Source organism: Haliotis cracherodii, unplaced genomic scaffold (assembly GCF_022045235.1).
Source record: "Haliotis cracherodii isolate W230 unplaced genomic scaffold, xgHalCrac1.p SCAF_14, whole genome shotgun sequence".
NCBI classification, from domain to species: Eukaryota; Metazoa; Mollusca; class Gastropoda; order Lepetellida; family Haliotidae; genus Haliotis; species Haliotis cracherodii.
Genome location: NW_027266269.1, coordinates 30,384,909 through 30,409,499, shown reverse-complemented (window position 1 = coordinate 30,409,499; position 24,591 = coordinate 30,384,909). Strand labels below are relative to the sequence as shown.

At 39.8% G+C, this 24,591-nt stretch overlaps 1 protein-coding gene across 8 annotated transcripts in view; it reads left to right on the top strand.

Annotated features, from left to right (window-relative positions):
• The window catches only part of LOC139461180 (unconventional myosin-Va-like), a 166,427-nt gene extending 144,743 nt beyond the window's left edge, over positions 1–21,684 (top strand). For 6 of the 8 annotated variants that reach the window (XM_071242773.1, XM_071242768.1, XM_071242766.1 and 3 more), the window contains 12 exons: positions 3,108–3,228; positions 3,494–3,511; positions 5,597–5,674; positions 6,466–6,559; positions 11,670–11,819; positions 12,360–12,511; positions 13,865–14,105; positions 15,515–15,657; positions 17,291–17,362; positions 17,830–17,915; positions 19,129–19,300; positions 20,155–21,684. In XM_071242773.1, coding sequence (XP_071098874.1) covers positions 3,108–3,228; positions 3,494–3,511; positions 5,597–5,674; positions 6,466–6,559; positions 11,670–11,819; positions 12,360–12,511; positions 13,865–14,105; positions 15,515–15,657; positions 17,291–17,362; positions 17,830–17,915; positions 19,129–19,300; positions 20,155–20,391 — 1,564 coding nt within the window. In that variant the 3' untranslated portion in view covers positions 20,392–21,684. The remainder of the gene's footprint in view (positions 1–3,107; positions 3,229–3,493; positions 3,512–5,596; positions 5,675–6,465; positions 6,560–11,669; positions 11,820–12,359; positions 12,512–13,864; positions 14,106–15,514; positions 15,658–17,290; positions 17,363–17,829; positions 17,916–19,128; positions 19,301–20,154) is intronic. The other 2 variants (XM_071242769.1, XM_071242767.1) reach the window with 1 other exon arrangement.
• Positions 21,685–24,591: the final 2,907 nt, after the last annotated feature.

Genomic DNA, 24,591 nt, shown 5'->3' with positions numbered 1-24,591 from the left:
TTGACACAAAAAGCTGTATACAGGTCAATGACTTGGACCCAAGAAATGTAATAAGTCAGTGGCAAAAGTCAGTAAGTCACTTAAACAAAGATGCCGGATGCAGTAAAATTTCGAAGTTAAATCAGTACTTTTAAAAAGTCAGGCATAGCTTCCACACACCCAGCTACCCGCCGGGTCTGGGAGCAATACTGCCATCAACTTCACCCCCCATCCCCCAGACGCAAGGACAACTGAGTCTCGATTGGCACTATACTTTATGAGAGCATTAAAATCGATGGCTCCAAAATAATCCTTACTATTTACTATTTAATCATGAAATTATGACACGTGTGATGCCTTGCTTAGCATTTCTATCGGTCAAAAGTCCGACAACTTAAACAAACCATCGGTCAAATAGAAAGTTTATCGGTCTATGACCGGTGACCGAGGGCCATCTGAAACCCTGCTATGTATTGCTTACTTACTCCCTGTCCAGCATCCACTGGTTGCTGAGACAGGGCTCTAGATAACTTTCTGAGCAATTGAGTTTTTACCCTTGGGTTTCTATCATAATTGGGTTATCACATTTTTCATTGGGTAACCAATATTTTTTGTGTTTTTCCCAAAATACATGTAAGTGAACATTTTAAGATTTAAAAAAAATGAAATAATGTTTTAGATGTGTAACGGTTCTAAATATACTCACACGCAAAAGAAACGCAAGTCGAGTATGCAGTATACATGTTATTTATTTTCAACAGTAAAGACAAGAAGTACTAATAGGGCACTATTGACAAAAATTTGACTGAAGACAGTTTAATGGATTAAGAGGCAGATGACATAATTGGTTTTTTTCAAATGTTAAGGGCTTAATATTGGTTTTTGAACATTTTAAGATTTTAAAAAAATGAAATAATGTTTTAGATGTATAGAACGGTTCTAAATATATAGGCTTGACTCATGCAGAAAGTAAATTAGCTCATAATTGTGTTTCGGAAATAAGCTCTGTTGTACGCATGCTGAAAAAACTTCAATGGGTATTTACACATGCTGTTTTTATACATTTGAGTTTTTCATTTAATGCATGCATTTCTGTATGCAAGATAGGGGCGGTCGGGTAGCCTAGTGGTTAAAGCGTTCGACGAAGACCCGGGTTCGATTCCCGACATGGGTACAATGTGTGAAGTCCATTTCTGGTGTCCCCCGCCGTGATATTGCTGGAATATTGCTAAAAGCAGCCTAAAACCATACTCACTCACTCACTCTGACTCTGAATCGAGACACCTTATTGGCCCTTCTCTCCATTGACTATAAGTCATATTGCATATTGGGACGCTACAGTTTGAAAAGTTTTGAACTGGTTACAAGTCTTAAATTCGTTGTCTGACTAACCATTTTCTATTATCAAAGGGGTTCACGTGTGGCCCATTCGTTTAAGGCACCGAGTTGTGGTCACTTGGACGTGCCCGAAACTTAAGATTGTTGATTCGCCCTAATTCTGTTTCTAGTTTTGTCAGCACCATACCTGTGCTAGTGGGTTTCACCTGAAAGAGACCGCCTCCGTGTTCTAGTGGTAGAGCGTCCACCCGGAGAGCGGAAGGTCCAGAGTTCGATCCCCGGCCGCGTCATACCAAAAGACGTTAAAAGATGGTACTTGTTGTTACCCTGTCTGGCGCTCGGCATTAAGGGGCTAAAACAAGGACTGGTCGGCTCGGAGTCAGTATACTGTGTCTGAATGGGGTATTCATGTTAAACTGCGACATGGTATCTCAGTGAGCTAGCGCTATAAATCGGCATCAGTCCGGACTAGTCCAAGCAGCCACACAAACCCACACACGTACATGAACGTCGCTATATAAGTGCAATACTCTTGGACGCGACGTTAAACCCTATTTCACCTCACCTCACCTCACCTCACCTCACCTCACCTTCGCCTGAAAGACCTGCAGCAGTTCAGGCTTTCCTCCCACTTTAAGCTGACATGCCAAGACGAACAGGAATACTGTTAAAAGCTGTGTTAAAACCAACTCACTCACTCTCACTCTTCCCAATTATGGGGTTGTAGGTGACACATATATCCATATAGGTGTTAAACTGGGTTATAATTGTAACACTTTCTGTTAAAGCTGAAGTGGGGATGACGCTCATATATAGACTGCTAACCCCCAATTGCCGTCCTTGGGAAATAAGTGATATTTTCTCGTGAGAAAAACATTTTTAGTCTTTCCGGTATGTTGAACAATGTTGTAATGGGCAGCTGAGGCATTGATGGGGCTTACTCTCCCTGCTGAGAGGCTATCTACATCATGATTCAGCCTTATAATCAGATCCATGGATGTAGAGAATTTGTAAGTTCTGAATAATTTAGTATTTTCTACAAAAAAGTCGATACTGTGGGTATTCATTTGGAAGGGGAAGAAGAATGCTTTAAAATGAATACCCACAAGTAGCATTTTAAAACAAAATACTCATTTCTGAAATAATTTTTCTGTTTCAGAATCATGCTTATGTCTGATAAGTGAATTGATGTTTTATCTCATTTCCGTATGCAGTCTGAATGATTTCTGATATTCTTTCACTTAGTAATCATGTGTTGAATTTTCAGGCCTGCACTTCTTGATGAGCAGCTGTTTGATTTCCATGTTAGCTAGATTCATCTTACTTTGTTGGTGATATTAGATCAATATATTTGACATGCATATATTTCTTATTTTGTATGTATCCTGAAATAACTTGAATATATAAACATTGTTTGTTTGGCCTAATTCATCTCTAAATTTTTTCTATTTATTTCAGAATGTGTTTCATCTATTATAGTTATTATTATCTTGAATATATGTCATTTTTTAAATGTTTTTTTATATTGCAGTGTGTGTATGGGGAAATCTTGATATTTTGGAAACTTACATTGCATTATTTTGTAGAATCATTTAGAACTTTTGTGTTAACGATTGATCATTAATGCCCTTTGTGTATATGCAAATGTTCCTGAAAGAGGGTTTACGGATTATGGAGGTTGAGACTCGCAAGGTTTCACTGGTCGTTGGAAAGGATTTTGATATCTGTAAGCTGAATCCCATGATCTAGTATTGATTTGTTTTAACATTTTAAACTTTCTTGCTTACCAGGCTGCTTCAGACTCAGTTAGACAAGACAGAGAAGGACTTCAAGAAGAAGGAGGACGATTTACACATTGAGATCAAGGAGCTGAAGAAAGAGAATGACCGACAACAGAAACTCATCGGACAGGTATGCATTGCAAAAAAAAAATATTTATATTTATTTATATAAAAATATCTATGTAACATGTGGGTATTCATTTTAAAGAGGAAAAAGAGTACTTTCTTTTGAGTACTCATGTTGTCCGGTTTTATGAAAAAATGATGTTATGTATTAAAGAGAAAATTACATATTTTAATAGAAAGCTCTAGAAGATAGAAGTTTGTTATGTCGTAGTTTTAATATTTTGCAATGTCTAGCTTTCTATTCTAACATTAATTGCTTTAAATTGCAGCTGAATGAGATAACAAGTGTATGTATATATGTTGAATGTTTACTCCCGAGTTACGTTTTTCTAAACGTCCCTCACTTAAGGACATTTCTGTTGAGAGTTCATTTTGTTCGGTATCAAAATCTGAGAGTAGTTTTTGTGTCCATTAAAATATAACCTTTTAAACATTCATCTGGTATGGAATTTACGATATTTTCCGATACCTTATTGGACAAAATGTGCATATTTGATTTACAAATTGTAATATCTAAAATCCATCTGCTTATGTGGCACCTTGTCATACACCAAGTATGCTACTCAAAAAACATTAAGGAGTTATTCTTTCATATAACTAAAGTTTAGTTAGCTATATGATGATGAATGATAACATTTTTGTCAAATCTTCACGGTTATTAATAACTTGTTAAATAACAAGCGATATAGCAAGAGAAAATGGAGGGTCTATGCCTTCTTATTCTCTTTTTTAGGTCATTTTCAAAATTTTAATGCTGATAGCAGGGTGTTTGACATGTTCAAAAGTGTCCCAGCAAACTTGCCATTGTGCTCTGGATAGTGTTTTCTATTTGTAACCAGCTATGAAAATGAGTTTAGTACATAATTATTCTAAAATTAATGTGGAACGTACCATATTCTGATTGGTCAATTTGAGGTTTCAAATCAGCAAGTGTGTGGTAATAAAACGAAAGAAGGTCAGATATTGGAGTATTGGAACATGGACACAAGAACACTCCAGAATGTTGTCGGTCATAGTGATTCAATTTATTTGAGTTAATCGTTGTTGAAGTCACAGTTTTAAGTATTCATTTCATTTGCTTTGATAACAAATAGTTGTTTATTTGCTTTGAATACAATGTATGTTCATTGTGCTCATTTATTGTGTGTCATGGACTGTTGTTCACAATATCAATCACTGGATTATCTGGTCCAGGTTATCTACAGGCCGCCGTCATTTAGCTGGAATATTGCTGGCTGCAGCGTTAAGCAACAAACACACACACTCATTAGGGGCGGTCGGGTAGCCTAATGGTTAAAGCGTTCACTCATCACGCCGAAGACCCAGGTTTGTTTCCCGACATGGGTACAATGTGTGAAGCCCATTTCTGGTGTCCCGCGCCGTGATATTGCTGGAATATTGCTAAAAGCGGCGTAAAACCATACTCACTCACACATTAGATAGAGAAGAACGGTTTGGTTTTATCAGTACAGTTGTGTTCATAGTTTTGCCCAGAATTTTTTCTTGTTTCATGGATTAAAGTGAACGAATTTTGGAAGTTAAAAAAACACAATTTTCTTTCAGTTTCTGATACTTGCAGGCAGTTTCCCATGTTTAGTTAGTCCTGCCTCGTGACTTTGTTTTTTTATTAGTTTTTTTATGAAACCGAAACCAGATTATAAAAATCTAGATTATAAAAAAGCAAGTCTATCAACAGTATCATCCTCATACCACACATGTATCAAAAAACAATCTTTAGAGGAGATGAATTGTATTGTGTCATTACAGATTTCATAATTATATATGAATGTTTTGTTTTGTATAACACAGCTAAAGGACTGCCCATTTGATATTTGGCTCAAAGTTTTAATTAAAAAATGCCCGGGTTTGCAGCTGTAAGTGATAACATATCTAGTCTCCATACAAAGTACGTCGATATTTGCTGATATATTGACTAGTGAATAAGCCCAACTAGCATCCCTTCCGATTGATCAATGTACACAACACTTATTTATTCGGTATAATACGCACGAGTGTGTTATATGCACCCTTATTTATGGGCAATTAAATTCTGGAAAAATGTATCTGTTGTATATAAACATTTCAGGCTGTCAGCATAAACCACGAAATTTATCTTTCAACTCTGTTTTTTTTTTTACCAAAATAATATTCTAATAAGAGCCCCCTATTTCTAATTTTGAGAGCACCCTGGGGGCTTATTACGTCGAATACAGTATGCTGATCTCTGAAAATGTTAAATCATGTATGTTATTCCCTGATTTGAAGGAGGATGTTGCGACCAGGGTTAGAAGCTTGCTCCTTTCAGTGTTGCCTTAAGAACCCTGTGAGGTCAGAGAGTATAGTGTAGTAAGATAGCATGCTTGGTTTTATAGAACCTCACGCTTGGACCCGAGGCAAGGATCGAGGCAACAATGCAGCATGAGATTACAAGACTCACGAGTGAAAACCTGGTGAGTTATCGCATGACAATACACGAGAAATTAACTTCAGGTATAAAAGGCTTAATACAGCTGGTGTGTCCATACTGGGGTTCATCCTGGTTGTTCAATGTGTTGAGCAAACACTAGTACCACAGGGCTATCCCTTTTCAACGTAAGAGTCCACTAGTCCTGTAGTCCTTGCGGGGGCATGGGTGGCCCAGTCGCCTAAGGCGCCTTGATTCGCTGTGCAGGGTTACGTCCCTTGAGCACGCCAGAAACCTATGATACTGGGATTGGACCGCCTCCATGGCCTAGTGGTAGACCGTCTGCCCAGAGAGTGGAAGGTCCAGGGTTCAATCCCCAGCCGCGTCATACCAAAAGAAGTTAAAAGATGGTACTTGTTGTTACCCTGTCTGGCGCTTGGCATTAAGGGGCTAAAACAAGGACTGGTCGGCTCGGAGTCAGTATACTGTGTCTGAGTGGGGTATTCATGTTAACCTGCGGCATGGTATCTCAGTGTGCTAGCACTATAAATTGGCATCAGTCCGGACTAGTACAAGCAGCCACACAAACACACGTGCATACACGTCGCTATATTAGTGCAATAATCTTGGACGCGACGTTAAACCCCATTTCACCTCACCTCACCATACTGGGATTAATCCTGGTTGTTCAATGTGTTGAGCTAACACTTGTACCACAGGGCTATCGCTTTTCAACGTGGGGGCACGGGTGGCCCAGTCGTCGGCAAAGTTTGGTAAAGAACAAAATATGTGTATGACCATGACCATGACCTTGACCTTGACCTTTTGACCTTGTAGGATCTACGTGAGATGATCGACAAACAGTCAGATCAGATCAGGAAATTGAAGAAGATGCTGAAGGTGTACTCGAAGAAGCTCAAAGATGGCGAAGGTATGCTTGGTTTCAAGCCTGTCTGTCTCTTATACAAGGGTTGTTTGGTGTATAACCAAACTACTGAAATAACCCACTCTCATGTTGGGTCGTCAGGTTTTCAAATAATGTTCCAAAACCAGTGCAAGTGGTAGAAATATAAAATAAAAATAAAAATAAAAATTCAATAATGTTTTTAACATTATATGTTTTTATTTTGGATTGGTTACTTCTGAGAAAATTGTAAACATTCAAGGTTCAAAAAAAATTTGTGTTATTTTTAAGATCCTTTGAATTTGAACAAGATGAACTGGATGACTTTGAGTAAAGTACAGCTTAAACAGCTGAAACATGGTTTACATGTGAAATAGTGCAGAAAATAGCTGAATCTGGTTTGTTTTTTTCAACACTATTATTATATGCAGGGTTTGTCTGGACCGGGGCCCACTTGCACAAAGCGATCATAGCACTAAGACTATCATAAGCCTATGTTAATGTATGGGTGTTATGATCATCTTAGCGCTAAGATCGCTTTGAGCAAGTAGGCCCTGTTTAGAAGCAGTTGTTTGCTCGAAAATGTCTCCCTTTTAGCTTCTTTTAGCCATAATTGTCACAGAAGAATTCTCCAACATGTATGTAAGAAAGGTGACAAAAACCATTTCTATAACCAAAATAATTCTCTTCTAAAAGCGGTTGTCCATTGTACAGTTACAACCATGTCATACGTGTGTTTTTATGAATCACTATAAAATAGTGAGGAGGTCGGGTAGTCTAGTGGTTAAAGCGTTCGTTTGTCACACTGAAGACCCGGGTTCGATTCCCGATGTGGGTACAATGTGTGAAGCCCATTTCTGGTGTCCCCCGCCGTGATATTGCTGGCATATTGCTTAAAGCGATCATAGCACCAATCACAAACACATGCAAAGGCAGGTCAATTGTTTACCCGAAAAAACACGGAAACATGGTACAAGTCAAACTAGTCAAAATTTAAGAAAGACAAAATGGACTTTAATAAGCTTTGTACCAATGTTTCAAAGATTCCTGTCAATTTGACATTTGCTGGACCAAAGAGGTCCGTTGTTATTCATTCCAATTAAATGTTGGGAGAAGTATAGTAGACATTTATTTTTGCTGCAGTAGAGCCCCCACTGTTACATTTTGCTGAATGACTTATGGCCTATGATGGTCGAATTGGGTTTGTAGCAGTATAACAAGAGTGCTCTCCCTTTATTTACTGCTGACCTAGGACATTTGCACCGCTCCCTCACAATTTCATCCTCCATCTCGCTCAGTCCTACATCTGGTAAGATCATGTTGTCAAGTCACAATTCACCCCTCATTCTTACAATGGTATGCTCCACATGAAAGCCAGAGTGCTACCACTTGTGTATTGGGGGTGAAGGTTTCATAAATGTTTATAAGTAGATGTTTCCAGTTCACCCCTTTGTGTCAAAGTGATTATTTCTAGAAGTTTGAAATACTGTTTGATTTGAACTTTTTGTGATAAAATCGGTTATCTGATGTTGTTGTGAGTTATATAGTTATTTGAATTTGGATTGAAATGCATGCATTCGTAGTGTATGTGTGTCTTTAAGATTGCAAGATTTAATATAAAGATCCCATAACAAAAATATTTTTTGATAATTTTGCTCCACTATACAGTCTGTGCCAGAATCTTCTGGTAGTCAGGCTTTGTGATTCATTCACCACATAAATACCACAAACACCCTCATACTTGTTGAATAAGGGGCGGTCGGGTAGCCTAATGGTTTAACATTAGCTCGTCATGCCGAAGACCCGGGTTCGAATCCTGACATGGTTACAATGTGTTGAGCCCATTTGTGATGTCCCCCGCCGTGATATTGCTGGAACATTGCTAAAATCTGCATAAAAACCATACTCACTCACTCACTCTGGTAGTCAGGCTAAGTGATTCACTCATTCATTTACCACATAAATACCACAAACACGCTCATACTTGGTTTTTTTATAGTGATGTGTCAGTAGCAGTAGAAATGTTTTGGTTTGCATGAACATCAAACGAGACACAGTGTTTCGATTTATTATGTGTGACTTGATTGTTTGTACAGATGATGTATATATCACAGCAGGGATGTATAACACCTGTCACACGTGTGATATATTCAATAGCTAGGCGTGTCATATGACTGTCACATAAACCTGGCCTGCATGTTGGATATATGTAGTGTGCTTTTCATCTCAGTCAGACCAGATTTTTTATACTATTATGGACACATGCAAATGATATATTTCTCAATTCAAATTGATCTTAATTGTTGAAATATATTTTGGGGTTTAATAATGCTTTCCCAGGGATGGATACTATTTTCTAAATATACTACTCAAATAAGTTAAAGAACATCCGATTCTTTGATATTGCTATCTGTCATGGCATGACGGATGTTCCTTGACTTTTTTGTTTAGTATATGTAGATTTTATCATGTATAGTGTATAGTGTATCTCCCTAGGACGTTGTCTGTTATTTCAATGAGATCTAATTGAAAATTCAAAAATAACTATTCCAATACATTCTTCAAGGATTAATATAAGTAAAATGTAAGTGAAAAACAGTTAGAATTTGATGGTCCTTAACTTCTTTTGTGTGGTATATGTAGATTTTTTTAGATGCATCTCACGAGGAGGGTTGTTTGTTATTTCAATGAGATCTAATTGAAAATTGAAAAATAAGTATTCCAATACATTCTTCAAGGATTAATATAAGTAAAATGTAAGTGAAAAACAGTTAGAATTTGATGGTCCTTAACGTCTTTTGTGTAGTATATGTAGATTTTTTGGAAGCATCTCAAGAGAAGGGTTGTTTGTTATTTCAATGAGATCTAATAGAAAATTGAAAAATAAGTATTCCAATACATTCTTCAAGGATCAATATAAGCATGATAAGTAAAGTGTAAGTGAAAAACAGTTAGAATTTGATGGTCCTTAACTTCTTTTGTGTAGATATGTAGATTTTTTGGAAGCATCTCACGAGGAGGGTTGTTTGTTATTTCAATGAGATCTAATTGAAAATTGAAAAATAAGTATTCCAATACATTCTTCAAGGATCAATATAAGTAAAATGTAAGTGAAAAACAGTTAGAATTTGATGGTCCTTAACGTCTTTTGTGTGGTATATGTAGATTTTTTGGAAGCATCTCAAGAGAAGGGTTGTTTGTTATTTCAATGAGATCTAATTGAAAATTGAAAAATAAGTATTCCAATACATTCTTCAAGGATTAATATAAGTAAAATGTAAGTGAAAAACAGTTAGAATTTGATGGTCCTTAACGTCTTTTGTGTGGTATATGTAGATTTTTTGGAAGCATCTCACGAGAAGGGTTGTTTGTTATTTCAATGAGATCTAATTGAAAATTGAAAAATAAGTATTCCAATACATTCTTCAAGGATTAATATAAGTAAAATGTAAGTGAAAAACAGTTACAATTTGATGGTCCTTAACTTCTTTTGTGTAGATATGTAGATTTTTTGGATGCATCTCACGAGGAGGGTTGTTTGTTATTTCAATGAGATCTAATTGAAAATTGAAAAATAAGTATTCCAATACATTCTTCAAGGATTAATACAAGTAAAATGTAAGTGAAAAACAGTTACAATTTGATGGTCCTTAACTTCTTTTGTGTAGATATGTAGATTTTTTAGATGCATCTCACGAGGAGGGTTGTTTGTTATTTCAATGAGATCTAATTGAAAATTGAAAAATAAGTATTCCAATACATTCTTCAAGGATCAATACAAGTAAAATGTAAGTGAAAAACAGGTGTGACTTGCTGTAAGAGAAGGGATCCATTACAGGAGAGTCTAAGCTCAGTGGGATCAGACACATGCAGAGGGAGGTATGGCACCCAATCAGAGGAGAGAGAGGGCGGTCGGGTAGCCTTGTGGTTAAAGCATTCGCTCGTCACACCGAAGACCCGGGTTCGATTCCCGACATGGGTACGAAGTGTGAAGCCCTTTTCTGGTGTACCCCGCCATGATATTGCTGGAATATTGCTAAAGACAGCATAAAATCATACTCACTCACTCATCCAATCAGAGAAGACATCTCATTGAAGAGATGCGACCAATGCCTACTTGACCAAACTAAAGTTTACAGGAGTCGGACTTTGGACTATTCTCTGTGTCTGCAGACCGTATATATGCTACTCAAAAGAAGTTAGAGTACACCTGATTTTTTTCATATGACTATGGTTGATATGTCATGGCTGGTTGGCATTGCATGTCAGAACTTTCCAATTCTGGGCGTTCTGTAACTTGTTTTAAGTAGGATATCAATATTTTCACAGATCATTGTTGATTTTATGCATGAGTATTCACGTGAATACAAAGCTCTTGGACTTGTGTCAATTTTAATAATAAAATAATATTAAAATATAATAATAATAGTGCAGCTCTATGAGCATCCACTTGGTGAATGGAATCTGGCACATTATAAATGCACTTATTATTATTTTTATTAATAATTTTCAAGGGTGTTTGAATCCTCATGCTCAAGTAGCAGAGAAGAGATTAATGTACGTCATTCATATTTCATCAAATCCAACCAGTGAAGATCCGGGTTAGAATAGGTCTCCAGCAATCCATGCTTGCTGTAGAGGCGACAATGCTTGTCAACAGAGGTGTCATAAAAAGCTACTAACTGAATCGCATGATCAGGCTCACTAATTGGTTGATGCTTGTCATCGTATCCCAATTGCGTGGATCGATGCTCATGATGTCAATCACTGGATTGTCTGGCCCAGACCCAATTATTTACAGACCGCCATCATATATCTGGAATATTGCTGAGTGTGGTCTTAAATACCAAACAAACAAATCATCAGATCCAACCTTCTGGGAATCAGGGTCGGAATAGTTCCCTGAGGCACCATTCCACAAAGCGATATTAGTGCCACAACTGTCGTAAGTCTATATTAGCGTATGGGAGTTCCGATCAACATAGCGCTACGTGTGCTTTAGGGTTGTCACAAGGATCCCCTGACTTAAATGCATCATTATGAATGTTTTTGCTGTCCGTTGACGAGTAGGCTTGCAGTAACACTGACGATTGTCAATCCTTTCTCTGTGTGATATTGGTGTCGATGTCGTTTGAAGCTGCGGAGATTCAAGCAGAGCTGGAGCAAGAGGAGAGGAGTAGCGCCAATGGTGCCCTGGCGACGGTGAAACACAGGCAGAGGATATTCCTGGGCATGCTGGAGTACAAGAGGGAGGATGAAGGCGCCCTGTTGAAGAACCTGATACTTGGTGAGTATGGCGGAAGGTAGGAGTGGTTTAACAGCAATAATAACTACACAAATAGTGTCTTCATACTCGAGTTTGGGATCAGATGTGGATATTTTTAATTGTTAATAAAAACATTGGTGATGATAAATACAATAATCGCCTTTTTTTGTCAAAACTTTGGTGATAACAGATGAAATAATTCATTAAGTCAAGTTTTAAAAGAATGTTCTGATGTCATTTGTCTCTTGCTAATTCTCTATTTCTCAATCCAAGCAATGTTGATAATGATGATTAGGATGTTAAAAATGATGATGATGATGATGTTAAAAATGATGATGATGATGATGATGATGATGATGACGACGATGATGATGATAACAACGATGATGATGATGACGATGATGATGATGATGATGATGATGACGATAATGATGATAACAACGATGATGATGATAACAACGATGATGATGATAACAACGATGATGATGACGATGATGATAACAACGATGATGATGATGATGATGATGATTGTGCTGATTCTGATTCTTGTATACTTTACAGACTTGCGGGCCAAGTTCTCGTCTGGCCAGATCCCTGGCCTGCCAGCCTACATCCTGTTCATGTGCGTGCGTCACACCGACTACACCAACGACGACGAGAAGGTCCGCTCCCTGCTGACTGGCACGATCAACAGCATCAAGAAGGTGGTCAAGGTAAGCATGGATGCTAACAGCTTCTTCACCACCATCTGGGGGCTCGTAGGGGCACTGGTGTCCCAGTGGGACAAGTTGCCACACTTCCATGTTTAGTGGCATCTCCAAAGTTTAACGATGTAATGGCATATCATGATTTCAATGTGTCAGTGATGTATTCATACAATGAATATCGTTACTAAAGTAATACATTTTTTAAATAATTCACTTCCATGTTTAAGATGGACAATGATAAGGCAGAAAATTAATTTCCTTGACAACCAGACAACGTGTCATTTAATTGTGGGGATTAAAACTTGCTGGGGGGATGTAAAAATGTTACCGTATTCGACATAATAAGCGCCTAGGGCGCTCTCAAAATAAGAAATAAGAGCTCTTATTAGTATACTATTTTGGTGGAAAAAAACAGTTGAAAGATTAGTTTTGTGGTTTATGCTGACAGCCTGAAATGTTTATGTACGACAGATATATTTTTCTAGAATTTAGTTGCCCATAATTAAGGGTGCATATAAGCCACGGGTGCGTATTGTATGCGAATAAATAAGTCTTGTGAACATTGATCAATCGGATTGATCGGGGTGCTAATTGAGATTGTTCACTAGCCAATATATTAGCAAATACCGCCGTGGGCGCTTATTAGAGAGGGGCGCTTATTGCGTCGAATATGGTACGTAAAATTGCGTGTGTGAGGGGAACAGCAAGATATGATAGCAGGCCTGAGACCAATCTCAAATGTTCTGTGTGCCGGTGGATGCAATCTCTGTTTCTTTTACATTCATTTTTAACTTTATCATCCCCTTTTCGCTGAACTTTTCAATTGAATTAATGCCATTTACTGTTTTGCTGTTCATATTGCTAGTTTTTTTCTGAATGAATTGCCGATGGGATATATATTTTGAACTAAAAAGGTTTGGATATATGAATAGTTTGGGGGATATATTTTTGAGATTAGGTGCACAGTCTCCATTACAAAAAATATCCTGCAAAATATATAAGATCACTAGGGAGCACGGGTGTCCCAGTCGTCTAAGGCACTGCGATTCACTGTGCAGAGTTGCGTCCCTTGGGCACGCCAGAAACCTATAATTGTCGGTTCGAATCCCGATTCGCCCCGATTATGTGTCTAGGTTTGTCGGCACCATACCCGAGCTCGTGGGTTTCACCAAAGTGGTAAACGTCTAAGCCCTGCATCACTTCAGGCTTTCCTCCAACATTAAGCTGACACGCCGCGATATAACTGGAATACTGTTAAAAGCGGCGTTAAACCCAACTCACACACTCACTATAAGATCGCTAACTTTTTTTTATTGTATATTTTAACTCACTCACCCCGTTGTTGTGTGTGGCTGACAGAAGCACCCTGACGACATGGAGCGGTGTACGATGTGGCTGGCCAACACCTGCCGGCTGCTGCACACACTCAAGCAGTACAGTGGGGAGAAGACGTTCCAGGCCGAGAACACCCCCAAGCAGAACGAGCAGTGTCTCCGCAACTTCGACCTGTCCGAGTACAGGCAGGTGTTCAGTGACCTGGCGGTGTGGGTGTACCAGGGCCTCATCAAGGTCATGCAGGAGATGATACAACCCAATATAGGTGAGTCTGTGTGGGTGTGTGTGTGTCTGTGGGTCTGTGTGAGTCTATGTGAGTCTGAGGGTCTATGTGAGTGTGTGAGGGTCTGTGGGTGTGAGTCTGTGTCTGTGTGAGTGTGTGAGTCTGTATGAGTGTCTGTGGGTCGGTGGGTGTATGTGAGTCTGTGTGGGTGTATGTGAGTCTGTGGGTCGGTGGGTGTATGTGAGTCTGTGTGGGTGTATGTGAGTCTGTGGGTCGGTGGGTGTATGTGAGTCTGTGTGGGTCTATGTGAGTCTCTGTGGGTGTATGTGAGTGTGTGGGTTTGTGTGAGTCTGTGGGTTTGTGTGAGTGTGTGGGTGGATGTGAGTCTGTGTGAGTGTTTGGGTCTTTGTGGGTGTTTGTGGGTCTGTGTGAGTTTGTGAGTGTGGGTGGGGTGTGAGTCTATGTAAGTCTGTGTGAGTCTGGGTCTGTGGGTGGGTGAGATTCTGTTAAGGTCTATGTGACTCTGGGTGCGTGTGAGTCTATATGGGTCTGTGTGAGTCTGAGTGAGTCTATGTGAGTCTATGTGAGTGTCAGTCTGTGTGAGTCTGGGTCTTTGTGAGTGTGTGAGTGTGTGTTTGTCGATGTGAGTGTGAGTCTATGTGAGTCTGTGTTGGTCAATGTGAGTGTGTGAGCCTGTGGAGGTCTATTTGAGTCTGTATCAATCTGGAGAACTGATGCATCACATCGTGAATAAATAGTGCCTGTACATGTGTATTCTCCCCCTACATGCACACACTAACCCCTCCGACCCGTGAAGATCCGGGTTAGAACAGGTCTCCAGTAACCCATGCTTGTCATAAAAGACTAACAGGATCTGGTGGTCTGGCTCACCGACTTGGTTGATGCATATCACCGCATCCCAATTGCGTGGATCGATGCTCATGTTGTCAATCACTGGATTATCTGGTCCAGATTCGATTATTTACAGACCGCCTTCAAATACCTGGAATATTGCTGAGTTCGGCGTTAAATAACAAACAAATAAACAAGGTGAGGTGAGGTGAAATGGGGTTTAACGTAGCTTCAAAGATTATTGCACTTATATAGCAACGTGCATGTACATGTGTGTGTGTGTGGCTGCTTGTACTAGTCCGGACTGATGGCGATTTATAGTGATGGCTCATTGAGATACCATGCCACAGTTTAACATGAATACCCCACTCAGACACAGTATACTGACTCCGAGCCGACCAGTCCTTGTTTTAGCCCCTTAATGCCGAGCGCCAGACAGGGTAACAACAAGTACCATCTTCTAACGTCTTTTGGTATGACGCGGTCGGGGATCGAACCCCGGACCTTCCGCTCTCCGGGCGGACGCTCTACCACTAGACCACAGAGGCGGTTAACAAACAAACAAACAAACAAACTAACCCCCCATGCGTTTGTTGCAGTGCCGGCTGTGTTGGAGCACGAGGCTATCGCAGGTCTGACGGCAAGTAAACCCTCCGGGCTCCGCGGACGCAGCAGCAGCACAGCCCGAGACCCTGACGAAGATGACAGCAAGATGTACTCCCTCGACTCCCTCATGAGATCGGTGAGGGCATTCCTTTGTTCTTTACTCCCACATTAGATGTACCCCCAGCCAACTCTGACCGTTAATTTTGAGGATCCTTGCAGGCATCATGAGGATCGTGTAAAATTATGAAATAGCTGAGTATACTGAATGTTTAGATAATTATTTTAGAGCCTGGGATGAATCAATGATCGTGTGGACAGTGGTCATGATTGACGATACCTTTGAAGATCCGGGGTAGAATAGGTCTTAAGCAACCCATGCTTGCCGTAAAAGGCGACTATGCTTGTGGTAAAAGGCGACTAACGGGATCGGGTGGTCAGGCTCGCTGACTTGGTTGATGTATGTCATCGATCCCAATTGCGTCCTCATGATGACAATCACTGGAATGTCTGGTCCAGTCTTGATTATTTACAGACCGCCGCCATATAGCTGGTATACTGCTGAGTGCGGCATAAAACAACAAACATACAAACAAACAAATCATGATTGACGAAGGAATTAACAGACATCTATAACTGCTCTTGATGGGTTGTAGGAACAATGAATATTATTGTGCATCCCTCAAGATGCAGCAGATTTTTTTTTTCCTGCATCCACTCTCTACGTTCAGGCGTACTGGATGCGCATTTTTGCTTCGCGTAAAACCCTGTACAGTTATAAACAGACATGTCACTACTACACTGTATATAGCAGCCGTGTCTATTCACGGGGGATGGAGGGGCGGAGTGTGTACAACCCCTGAAGTATTTTGTCGAAAGCAGTAACATATAAAACCCAAATGTATCTTTCGCTTCTTTTAGGGTAAAAAGTAGGTGGATTAATTAACCTTGCACAGCAATATATATTGACTTGGAGTCATAGAATTATGTAGAATATTAGTATTCTCAGTGAAACAATATTCCCACTCATGAACAGAATAATGTGTGTTAGGCTTAAATAAATTGTCTTGGTTCTCATGCACCACCCGCATCATCATAAAGTTCACACGTTCCATTCTTATTTCCATTTTCAAAAATATATAAAAAAAATCCTTAAATATTCCAAGTCCAATGGTAGTCAAATACTGTTTTCCAGTATTTTACTCATCAAGGAATACATATATGTTGGGAGGGCCTTTGCCATTGCTTGACTGTACACAATTGTTTAGCTGGCCACACAACTGTTTATTTGGTCACATACATGTTTGAACAAGCCTTCCCCCCCCCTCCAATAACACCGCCTGCACTATATTTTGCCACTAAAACATTGCCTGAGAACCTTTTATTTTTTGAAACCTTATATATACCTTGCTGCAGGTGCCCCCAAAGTGATAATGTAAGGCTGGAAATAGAGATAAACTGATGTTTGATCTTCACTTGTGACTGTTTAAAGAAAGACAATTAGGAGATGAACCAACCTATTGTGTTTTGAAACTTGAGCTTGACTCACTGTAGACTCACTTAGAATTAAAGACACAAAATGGATTTATTCTATTTCCAAAAATACATTAGATGCAGCACCAGAGTCATACATGAGTTACTTCCCTTTTGCTGGTGTATTTCCGTGTATGCTTTGATTGATGCAATCACAAGTAGTCAGGCTATGTTGTAGTTTAGATACACAATGCAATTTCACTTGAGTTGATCTATATGCATTGATTTCTTGTTTACAGCTGAACAGCTTCATGAGGATAGTCACACAGCACGCAGTCGACCCGGAACTCGTCAAGCAGATATTCAGACAGGTGAGCTTTGAATCACGAAGGATCTTCTTGGTGCCATGTACCTTCCAATGCCATTGTACTATGTATTATTTCTGTCTGGTAAGCAAAGCTTACATAATGGTCAGACACAAGTGTGCTGTTGGTTAGCATTTATATTCTGTGTGTTTTGTTTTTTTCCTGTGATGTTATATGGTAAGTGATTGTAATAATAATAATAATAATAATATGATGATGATGATGAGCAAAGCTTACTTAATGCTCAGACACAAGTGCGCTGTTTGGTTAGCATTTATATTCTGTGTGTTGATGATGATTGTAATAATGTGAAGATAACTGATGAAGAAAATTGATGGTGCTGAATATAATTGATGATGACAACAATGATGATGACGATGATGATGATGAAGATATATACATGATGATGAGGACGACGATGATGATGATAATGCTGATGATGATATATTATACATGATGATGATGTATTCCAGCTGTACTACTTCATCTGCGCTGGAGCTCTCAACAATCTCCTGCTGAGGAAGGACATGTGTAACTGGTCCAAAGGAATGCAGATTAGGTGAGTTTCCCTTGACACATTGTTGCCCCGGGGTATTCCAGGTTAGATTTGGTCCCCAGGAACCGATGCTGGTCGTGAGAGACCCTCAGTGGATTGGTGTTCATCTTGGTCACATGGTGATTGCATGTCCTTAAACTGAACCATTGATCGGTTCTTATAATATCAACCCCTGGTTTGTCTGGACCAGTCTCAATTACTCATCCATTTATGGCTGAGATGATGGCCATATGATATTAAAATTGTTAACTCTATCATTACTACAATTTATAACAAATTCTGCTCACGTGCCATGATATTGACTGTTTGTGTGGACCTATAATGGAGAGTGTGTCTGCCTGGAGAGCGGAAGGTCAGTCGTTCGATTCCTGGCCGGCCAAGTGATTCCAAAAGACCAAAATATGGTACTTGTTACCCTCCCTGGTGCTTGGCTTTAAGGGGATATAACTAGGACTGGTCGGTTCAGAGTCAGTATGTTATGTCTGAGTGGGATTTCAATGTGAAACTATGACATGATATCTCAGTGAGCTAGCATTATTAAAACCGACACCAACAACGTTAAACACCATTTCAACTCACCTCACCTCTGGTGCTGATTTTTTCACCAGCCTTAACACAACGCTCAACCCCATTTCACCAGAGCGCAAATCAAGGAATATCTTGAACATTTTCATTCCCCCTAGTTCCCAAACCATTTATGATTGCATACAGCTAAAAATCGTGAATCTGTGCACATATTTCTTATAAACACAATGTTCAACCCCATTTCACCTGACCTCACCTGACTTCATCTGACCTCACCCTGACCTCACCTTACATCACCTGATTTCACCTGACCTCACCTAACATCACCTGACTTCACCTGACCTAACCTAACCTGACTTCACCTGACCTCACCTGACTTCACCTGACCTCACCTGACCTAACCTAACCTGACTTCACCTAACCTAACCTGACTTAACCTAACCTAACCTGACTTCACCTGACCTCACCTGACTTAACCTAACCTAACCTGACTTCACCTGACCTCACCTGACTTCACCTGACCTAACCTAACCTGACTTCACCTGACTTCACTTGACTTCACCTAACCTAACCTGACTTCACATGACTTCACCCTGCCTTCACATGACTTCACATGACTTCACCTAACCTAACCTGACTTCACCTGACCTCACCCTGACTTCACCTGACCTCACCTATCTGTGTGTCCCAGGTACAACATCAGCCACCTGGAGCAGTGGCTGCGAGACAACAAGCTGCACGAGTCTGGCGCCACAGGCACGCTCGACACAGTCATCCAGGCGTCACAGCTGCTGCAGGCCAGGAAGACAGATGCTGATGTTGAGAGCGTGTGTGAGATGTGCTCTAAACTCACACTTCCCCAGGTACGTACATTTTCAAATATTAATGATGTGCCAAATCTGCAGCAGTTCAAAGGGCAGTCTTTCTTGACAACAGCATCAGGATCTATACCGAAACGTCGCTTTTTACAGTATTAAAGAAGTTGTTATCCATAAATTGTGTCATAGTGCTGGAGCCATGTCATAGTGCTGGAATATTGCATAGTAGAGCCATGTCATAGTGCTAGAATATTGCAGAGTAGAGCCATGTCATAGTGCTGGAATATTGCTGAGTAGAGCCATGTCATAGTGCTGGAATATTGCAGAGTAGAGCCATGTCATAGTGCTGGAATATTGCAGAGTAGAGCCATGTCATAGTGCTGGAATATTGCAGAGTAGAGCCATGTCATAGTGCTGGAATATTGCTGAGTAGAGCCATGTCATAGTGCTGGAATATTGCCGCGTAGAGCCATGTCATAGTGCTGGAATATTGCAGAGTAGAGCCATGTCATAGTGCTGGAATATTGCAGAGTAGAGCCATGTCATAGTGCTGGAATATTGCAGAGTAGAGCCATGTCATAGTGCTGGAATATTGCAGAGTAGAGCCATGTCATAGTGCTGGAATATTGCAGAGTAGAGCCACGTCATAGTGCTGGAATATTGCAGAATAGAGCCATGTCATAGTGTTGCAAATTAGCTGAGTAGAAGCCAGATCATATTGGTGGAATATAACTGAGAGGGTATTTTCAAGACAAAAACAGAATTACTGTAGATATCAGCACCATATCTCCCTTTTAGCTCTTAATCACCATCGTCACGATATGGCTGAAATACTGCCGATGTGACGTTAAATCTTAACTCACTCACTCTTATTCACCATACCCGTTGTGTGTTTGTAGATCGTGAAGATCCTGAACCTGTACACCCCTGTCGACGAGTTCGAGGAGCGAGTGCCCATCTCGTTCATCCGGAAGATCCAGGAAAAGCTCCGCAACCGCGAGGGCACCACCAACACTCTCCTCATGGAGACCAAGTTCTCCTACCCTGTCACCTTCCCCTTCAACCCTTCCTCCATCGCCATGGAAACCATCGAGGTGCCTGAGCAGCTCCATCTAGGATTCCTCAAGAGGATATGAGGAGATAACTCTGTTGATTGTCTAGGAAATAGCGAGGTCTGGCTACGGGTTGGAGTACAATGTCATGTATAGGGACGCATTAACATGTGAAGGAACTCTGAAGGATCAAATGTTGGATTTGATACTCGACAAAATATCTTCCGTTTTTGATTGAAATATTGCAAGATGTCAGTTGACAACACCAACCCCAGGCAAAGACCCTGACCAGGAGGCATTGTGTATATTTTGAACAGGATCCAAATGGATCATCACTTCATAAGTCACAAAATGGATCCTTGATCCGATATTTGGAATCACAAGTCAAAATGGTCTGACGTTTTTTATATGATCCAAAAGACTCACTTCTGTAAAAGTCATCCAGTGTTGGAGCAAGATCCAACAGGGTCTCCAGTCGTCAGTCCTCCGTGAGAGATGTGAGGTAACACTACAGACCGTGTAAGCATTTGTGATAGAGCAGTGTCTGAGCGTTGATCAAACCAAGATACAGTCAACAACCGTTTCAGCCTGTGTCTATGGTTGGAGGTGGAACAAGTCTTCTTTGAACATGAGTCATGAATAGATGGTGGTTTCAGTCACAGCCTTTAAGTTATTACAAGTCACGTGGACAGGGGAACGTGCAGTGAATCCTCATTAATCGGAACCCTGTTAATGTGGACACCTTGCTTTCCAGGCAGTTATTGTTGGGGAAAGTCCATAAATAATTAAAAAAATGTTGATGTAACTACCTACACATGAGTCATTGATTGGATATTTGTTGATTTGGATGATTTCACTGCTAATTAGCAGGATTTCACCGTTGATTAGCAGGATTCCACTGCAGATTAGCAGGATTTAACTTCCGATTAGCAGGATTCCACTGCAGATTAGCAGGATTAAACTGCTGTTAAGCAGGATTCAACTGCAGATTAGCAGGATTAAACTGCTGTTAAGCAGGATTCAAATGCCGATTAGCAGGATTTAACTGCCGTTAAGCAGGATTCCGCTGCAGATAAGCAGGATTGCACTTCAGATAAGCAGGATTCCACTGCAGATTAGCAGGATTTCACTGTAGATTAGCAGGATTCCACTGCCGATTAGCAGGATTAAACTGCTGTTAAGCAGGATTCAACTGCAGATTAGCAGGATTTAACTGCCGTTAAGCAGGATTCCGCTGCAGATAAGCAGGATTGCACTTTAGATAAGCAGAATTCCACTGCCGATTAGCAGGATTAAATTGCTGTTAAGCAGGATTCAACTGCAGATTAGCAGGATTTAACTGCCGTTAAGTAGGATTCCGCTGCAGATTAGCAGGATTCCACTGCAGATTAGCAGGATTTTAACTTCCGATTAGCAGGATTCCACTGCAGATTAGCAGGATTTAACTACTGATTAGCAGGATTTCACTTTGGATAAGCAGGATTCCTCTGCCGATTAGCAGGATTTAACTGCCATTAAGCAGGATTCCACTGCAGATTAGCAGGATTTCACTGTAGATAAGCAGGATTCCACTGCCGATTAGCAGGATTTAACTGCCGTTAAGCAGGATTCCACTGCCGATTAGCAGGATTAAATTGCTGTTAAGCAGGATTCAACTGCAGATTAGCAGGATTTAACTGCCGTTAAGCAGGATTCCGCTGCAGATTAGCAGGATTGCACTTTAGATAAGCAGGATTCAACTGCAGATTAGCAGGATTTTAACTTCCGATTAGCAGGATTCCACTGCAGATTAGCAGGATTTAACTACTGATTAGCAGGATTTCACTTTGGATAAGCAGGATTCCTCTGCCGATTAGCAGGATTTAACTGCCATTAAGCAGGATTCCACTGCAGATTAGCAGGATTTCACTGTGGATAAGCAGGATTTAACTTCCGATTAGCAGGATTTAACTTCCGATTTGCAGACTCCACTGTAGACGCTGTTGTCCGACTATATAGTAAACCGACGTAGGGATATGGTGTTGCATGGACATGTATAGACATAGGGATGGTTGTACCCATGATGCACTGTTTCAGTTACTGTGGATATTTAGTAAATATTAAAACTGGTTAAAGTCTTTATTGGCTGTGTCGGAGATATTGCATGTTTAGCTTTGTGCAGTATGTACCAACACACAGATTTGAATCAGTGAAGTCTCAAATATTAATGAGTTCATTGTGCAAACAAGTCATGCTGGTGTCTGACAAATTATTGTGCAATAGATCAACAGTTAAGCTTTGTCAACGATCTATCTCATATTAAACTGCTAGAACATGTATAAATTATAAAGTGTATACAATTGTTATATTTGAGATTACAGCAGTGGTTCTTTGATTCTATGATTCTTTCAGTTGATGATCATATCATACATGTTCGTTTTGCATTAACCCGTTAAGGAATCAGCAAGATGAATGAATGATGATAATTAATATGAAAATGATGATTTTAAGGAAGTTAAAACTGTTTCTATTTTGGGCAAATTGGCTTTAATGCGAACATTTTAAACATTATCTCTTGGTAAACACAGTGCACATGACAAAGGGAGGGAATTTTTGTATAGAAAAGTATGTGGTAGCCCAGCGGTACATGTGTTCGTTTGTCCTACCAGAGACCGAGTTTGAATCCCTTCATGAATGTGGTCACTGTTGGGACCTGGGTTAGAATACTTCCACGGCACTTTATTACAATGTGGATACTTTAAGATTTTAAGAAACTGAAACGGGCAGTCAGAATTGATGGCATTGTTGGTTGCATGTCATTGTACCCCGACAAACATAGGACGATGCTCAGGATGTCAACCAGTAGTTTGTCTGATTCAGACTCAAATATTGAACAAACAGAATGAACATGATGAGTAACAATTCCCTCTATTTCAAAGAAAACTGACTGCCGAAATGATAAAAGAAACAATTCTGCCATTGTGCTATTCTTCCTCCCTGTTTATGATGCTCCCGACTCAATGGTGATACTTAAAGGGTTAATGTAGTTGTATCCTATGTATCGTATCCCCTGTAACCATGGTAACCATTCGTGTGTCACTGTAGTGTATATATGCTGTATCGACAACAAGTCGGTGTTGGAACTGCAGGATCATTGGAACTGCTAGAATTGTGTATATGTCAAATTTATTGTTGTTGACTTTTGAATCATGACTGAAATCTACCATACCACCGCAAGTTATGTTTCTTCAAAACATCATATTCAAAATGTATTTAGTCTTTTTTGCACAAGGAGACCTCGCCGAGAACACACAATTTTGATTCTGACAAAATTGGAAAATAATTTCATTGAAATTTTATTTTTTTAAATTTAGGGTCCCTTTTCACAGCCCTTATCAATACCCATGGACCTTTTTATATACTGCTCAACTTTTGAAAGGGATAATCAGATGTGTATGATGGAAAGAAAAAATATCTCTATCAAAAGTTGAGTGGTATAACACTTTGATTAATCACTGAATTATGTTTTTCCACAATGTCCAAAAAATTATGAGAATCAGTAATTTACAAGAGATCTCTATTCACATAACTGACTTTTAAACCTTGACGCCTGTCAGTTGAAATTGACATGCCATGGTGTATATTTCGTATGTCCCACCTGTCACCGCAGTGCTGTGTGTTCATTGGTTGTACATTTCTGATTGTTGATAGTTGTTGGTTATTTATTACACATGTATGTTAATGTGTAAGATTCCTGTTTGTACAGCTCATGTGCAAACTGTTTTATGCGGTATTCATAGTTGAAATGACACACAGATCGGGAATCATAGACTGTGATTGTATCTGGGAAGAGATTGTTCTTTAGGTTAACCAACAAATTAATGCTAAGTCACAGTGTTGCTTGTTTGACTGTCTCAAGGAAATGTCAAAAATATGTATCTGGTCATGTATTTATTATGATTTTTAGGCCAGGCCAATATCTATCCCCCACCCCCAAAACTATTTTTTTTAAATAATCAACAATCAAAATATAAAACGAAGTAAAAATGTAAATTCTGTGCTCAATAGATCCTATTGAAAAAAACATTTATGAAAAAGTGAAAAAGAATGACCATATTCGACGTAATAAGCGCCCTGCTCTAGTAAGTGCCCACGGCGATGTTTGTTAATATATTGGCTAGTGAACAATCCCAGTTAGCACCCCTTCAGATTGATCAATGTTCACAAGACTTATTTATTCGGGTATAATGTGCACTTGTGTGTTATTTGCACCCTTAATTATGAGAAATAATTTCTGGAAAATGT